We start from the raw sequence: 5345 nt of genomic DNA on the forward strand, positions 1-5345 counted from the left end.
CGGCCGCTTCCGGCCCCGGGAGGAGGGAAGAAGGCGGAGGGAAGAGGCGGGGGCAACGCCGAGAACTCTGAAGCAGCTTGGGTCTGGGAGGCCCCAGCTGTGGCTGGAGCACAGGGCTTCCCCGAAGCCTGGGCTCCCAGGGTGCGAGAGCCGGCTCGGGGCCCTGGGTGCGGGATGGGGGTGCCCACCGCTTTCCAATAGGGGGCTTCGCGTCACTCCGGGTCTTCCCGGCCCGTCCTGCCATATTAGGGCTTCCTGCTTCCCATATATGGCCATGTACGTCACGACGGAGGCGGGCCCGTGCCGTTCCAGACCCTTCAAATAGAGGCGGATCCGGGGAGTCGCGAGAGATCCCAGCGCGCAGAACTTGGGGAGCCGCCGCCGCCGCCGCTAGCAGCCACCGCCAGCCGCCGCCGCAGGACCGGCCCCTACCCCAGCTTCCGCTGCAGCGCGGCGTCCACACCGGCCCGCGGCGAGGGCAAGCCTGGGGACCCCGCCTGCGCTCTCCCCAGTGTGCCCCGCGCCCCGCATGTGACCCGGCCTGGCGCCCGCGAGTGTGTCCCCCGCAGCTCTGTCCCCGGGCTGCACCCACCTGCCCTAACACCAGCTCCCAGCCCGCCCGACCGGGATGGCCGCGGCCAAAGCCGAGATGCAGCTGATGTCCCCGCTGCAGATCTCCGACCCGTTCGGCTCCTTTCCTCACTCGCCCACCATGGACAACTACCCCAAGCTGGAAGAGATGATGCTGCTGAGCAACGGGGCGCCCCAGTTCCTCGGTGCCGCCGGAGCCCCTGAGGGCAGCGGCGGTAACAGCAGCAGCAGCGGGGGCGGTGGAGGTGGAGGGAGCGGCAGCAACAGCAGCAGCAGCGCCTTCAACCCTCAGGGGGAGGCAGGCGAGCAACCCTACGAGCACCTCACCGCAGGTAAACGGAGGCCTGCGCCGTGGATTAGCCCCTTCGCCCCCATCCTGGTATCCAGTCCTTCCCCAAGGCCTCTGCAGCGCCCCCTCACCGTAGGAGCCTTCTTGGTCCTTAGGGATGCTAATGGGGTTTCCCTTCCATTCTTGTTATCCCCAGGGTCATGTGTTAGAGGGATGCCTAGGGACACCCCCCTCCCTGGTCCCTAGCGGTGCGCAGAGGAGCGAGCTTTTGTTTTGGATGGAGATCTCAGTGGCTGCGTGGGTGGGTGCAGAGGGGGAGGACTTGTTTTGATGAGCAGGACTGAGCCCCCCCTCTCCAGGAAGGCTTGCCTTGCTTGTCGTCTGTCCCCAAGGAAGGGCAGTGATCCGTGATCAGAGATGTCCAGGCAGCCCCGGGTAGGGGGCGCGCACTAGCCGAGGCTTTGGGGGTGCTGGCGGGAATCCCTAGCTCGCGCAGCCGCCGCTGCGGTGCGCTGGGAGCAGCAATGGAGGGGGATTCTCCGTATTTGCGTCAGCTGTTGTTGAAATGGGCTCTGCCGCTGGAGCGCATCCAGGAACATTGCAATCTGCTTCTATCAATTATTAACCAGCTCGGGAGTCAATGGTAGCCGGCCCGACCTCTTGCCTGGCAGTTCGGGCCCTCTTTCTTCTCCAGTGATTGCTTTCCAGTAACCAGGCCTCCCCTTTCACTCTCTCTCCTGCCAGAGCCTTTTCCTGACATCTCTCTGAATAATGAGAAGGTGCTGGTGGAGACGAGCTACCCCAGCCAAACCACCCGGCTGCCCCCCATCACCTACACTGGCCGCTTCTCTCTTGAGCCTGCGCCCAACAGTGGCAACACCCTGTGGCCCGAGCCCCTCTTCAGCCTGGTCAGTGGCCTCGTGAGCATGAGCAACCCACCAGCCACCTCAACCTCTGCGCCCTCTCCAGCGGCCTCCTCCTCTTCCTCTGCCTCCCAGAGCCCACCCCTGAGCTGCGCAGTACAGTCCAACGACAGCAGCCCCATTTACTCTGCAGCGCCCACCTTCCCCACACCCAACACTGACATTTTCCCAGAGCCACAAAGCCAGTCCTTTTCTGGTTCGGCTGGCACTGCGCTTCAGTACCCGCCTCCTGCCTACCCTGCTGCCAAGGGCGGTTTCCAGGTTCCAATGATCCCCGACTACCTGTTTCCACAGCAGCAGGGGGACCTGGGCCTAGGCACCCCAGAACAGAAGCCCTTCCAGGGACTGGAGAGCCGCACTCAGCAGCCTTCGCTCACTCCGCTCTCCACCATCAAGGCCTTTGCCACACAGTCGGGCTCCCAAGACTTGAAGGCCCTCAATAACACTTATCAGTCCCAGCTTATCAAACCCAGCCGCATGCGCAAGTACCCCAACCGGCCCAGCAAGACTCCTCCCCACGAACGTCCCTACGCCTGCCCGGTGGAGTCCTGCGATCGCCGCTTCTCCCGTTCTGACGAGCTTACTCGCCACATCCGCATCCACACGGGCCAGAAGCCCTTCCAGTGTCGCATCTGCATGCGCAACTTCAGCCGCAGTGACCACCTTACCACCCACATCCGCACCCACACAGGCGAGAAGCCCTTTGCCTGCGACATTTGTGGGAGAAAGTTTGCCAGAAGCGATGAACGCAAAAGGCATACCAAGATCCACTTGCGGCAGAAGGACAAGAAAGCAGATAAAAGTGTTGTGGCCTCTTCGGCCACCTCCTCCCTCTCTTCCTACCCATCCCCAGTTGCTACCTCTTACCCATCCCCAGTCACTACCTCTTACCCGTCCCCAGTCACTACCTCTTACCCGTCCCCAGCCACCACCTCATACCCATCGCCGGTGCCCACCTCTTACTCCTCTCCCGGCTCTTCGACCTACCCGTCCCCTGTCCACAGTGGCTTCTCCTCACCTTCAGTGGCCACCACATACTCCTCGGTTCCCCCTGCTTTCCCGGCCCAAGTCAGCAGCTTCCCTTCCTCAGCAGTTGCCAACTCCTTCAGCGCCTCCACAGGGCTTTCGGACATGACGGCCACATTTTCTCCCAGGACAATTGAAATTTGCTGAAGGGAAAAAGAAAAGAAAAAAGGGAGAAAAAGAAACACAAGAGACTTACAGGACAGGAGGAGGACCTGGCCATAGGAGGGGGGTCCTCTAAGGTCAGAGGGAGGTTCTCAGAGCTGAGTGCTCTCCTCCCTCTCCTTGACCCAAAGGTCATCATGGAAGGTCTATTGGCAAATAATCCTTTCTGCCCACTTCCCCTTCCTCCCCCAATTCCTACTCCATTTGACTTCAGCTGCCTGAAACAGCCATGTCTAAGTTCTTCACCTCTATCCAAAGAACTAGATTTGCATGGATTTTGGATATATCATTTCAGTATCATTTCCATCGTATGCCTGACCCCTTGCTCCCTTCAATGCTAGAAAACTGAGTTGGCAAAATGGGGTTTGGGCCCTAAAAGCCCTCCCCTGCACCTTGTACAGTGTCCGTGCCATGGATTTCGTTTTTCCTGGGGTAGTCTTGATGTGAAGATAATTTGCATATTCTATTGTATTATTTGGAATTAAGTCCTCACTTTGAGGAAAAAAAAAGAAAAGCCAAGCAAACCATTGGTGATCCTCTATTTTGTGATGATGCTGTGATGATGAGTCTGAAGCTTTTTTTGAAACAGCAGTCCTAGGTGTTAATCAGCGCATGTGTCAGAGTGATGTTCCGTTAACCTTTTTGTAAATATTGCTCGACCGTACTCTCACATGTGGCAAAATGTGGTTTGGTTTTTCTTTTTTTGAAAGTGGTTTTATTTTTCGTCCTTTAGGTTTTAAAAAAGTTTCACGTCTTGGTGCCTTTTGTGTGATGCGCCTTGCTGATGGCTTGACATGTGCGGTTGTGAGGGATGTGCTCACCTCTAGCCTTAAGGGGGGCAGGGATTGATGATTCGGGGGAGGCTTTGGGAGCAAAACCAGGAAGAGGACTGAGCTGAGCCTTGGTTCTCCAGAATGTAAGAAAAAAAAATCTAAAAATCTGAACTCTCAAAAGTCTATTTTTTTAACTGAAAATGTAAATTTATAAATATATTCAGGAGTTGGAATGTTGTAGTTACCTACTGAGTAGGCAGCGATTTTTGTATGTTATGAACATGCAGTTCATTATTTTGTGGTTTTCTTTTACTTTGTACATGTGTTTGCTTAAACAAAGTGACTGTTTGGCTTATAAACACATTGAATGCGCTTTATTGCCCATGGGATATGTGGTGTATATCCTTCAGAAAAATTAAAAGAAAATAAAATAGCTGTTATTTGGTGTGTGTTTCCTGGGCTAGGGGAGAGGCCGCACAGTACTGTCCCTATTGTGGGATTTGAGGTTTTCTAAAGACTCTGGGGCCTTTACAGAGTTAAAGATGCTCCAACCAGAGTCGTACCCTCTGTGCATTTCTGGAGTGGATTATTTATGAGGACCAGGCTGTACTCTACCTTGGTTAGTTAAAGCTCAAGAAGCCTGGAGTTAGAGGTGGGACATGTGTGGCCAGAGGCACCCCCCACCTCTACCCAGTATTAGGAAACATCTCCATCCGTGGGAATCCCTGCCATGAGCGCTTGAGGGAGATAAGTACAGGGAGGTCACAAGGGCTTTGGGAAACAGTAACAATGCTGGGGCTGCCTCAGTCTGTCTCTCCCTCCCACGACCCTTCCTCAGCAATCAGGTTGTTGAAGAAGGATAGAAAAGGCAAGGGCCAGGTCTTAAGCCAAGAATCCTTCCAGGAAGAAAATTTCACCACTTGCCAGCTGGAGCTGTGATCCTTGGCAGCCTCCTGGGACTCAGGGCAGAGTGGGCAGGAGCCTGGCTTGGTGTCTAAGGTCTCTATCTGGGCAAAGTCTGTCCACATTGTGTATGAGGCGTGAGGTGCTTGGTTCCTCTGGCACCAGCTCTCTGAGAGTCCACTCACTGTTGGAGTAATCCTTATAGGCTTGTGAGCATCTCTCAGCTCTGTGGGAGGCCTTAAGCTGGGCACAACGGAACAGTGCCTGTTCTTAAGGAATGCGAAGCATTGGTAGGGGAGATAGAGATGTCAGTCAAAAGTTACAGTTTGGCATTACATAACGTGGGCAAGCATGGGGTCCTATGCGAACATAGAGAAAGGCACCCAGCCCACCTGGGAGCTTAGGAAATGTGGAAAAATGGAGTTGGGAAGGGTAAGTAGGAATCAATGAGATTGACTTGGTTTATGTGTGAGGCAGGAAGATGTCGGCTAAGCCTTTACCCAGGAGTGTGGATGGGATAGATTACCAAATGGAAGCACTACTGGCAACCCTGACTTCTGAGTCTTTTATGAATTGGTCAGACACCACCATCCATTGTGCAGATGAGTAAAATAGCTTTAGTGTTCTGGAATTTTTGAGCCTTGGCTTCGTCTCCCAACTTCTGACTCCCAAAATCAG

The 5345-nt window shown here is 55.1% G+C and overlaps 1 protein-coding gene across 1 annotated transcript; it reads left to right on the forward strand.

Moving 5' to 3' along the window:
- The first annotated feature begins 409 nt into the window (after positions 1-409).
- On the forward strand, positions 410-4204 carry EGR1 (early growth response 1). Its single transcript, XM_003404523.4, has 2 exons — positions 410-923; positions 1625-4204. The coding sequence occupies exons 1-2, from the start codon at positions 629-631 to the stop codon at positions 2974-2976; spliced, it is 1647 nt and encodes a 548-aa protein (XP_003404571.1). The 5' UTR covers positions 410-628; the 3' UTR covers positions 2977-4204.
- Positions 4205-5345: the final 1141 nt, after the last annotated feature.

The sequence above is a fragment of the Loxodonta africana genome, chromosome 2, assembly GCF_030014295.1.
Source record: "Loxodonta africana isolate mLoxAfr1 chromosome 2, mLoxAfr1.hap2, whole genome shotgun sequence".
NCBI classification, from domain to species: domain Eukaryota; kingdom Metazoa; phylum Chordata; class Mammalia; order Proboscidea; family Elephantidae; genus Loxodonta; species Loxodonta africana.

Excerpts from the sequence above, each read along its gene's own strand:
- EGR1 (XM_003404523.4), top strand. The coding sequence starts at position 629 with ATGGCCGCGGCCAAAGCCGAGATGCAGCTGATGTCCCCGCTGCAGATC. Across the intron at positions 924-1,624 it reads CTACGAGCACCTCACCGCAG|AGCCTTTTCCTGACATCTCT; the intron begins GTAAACGGAGGC and ends CTCTCCTGCCAG.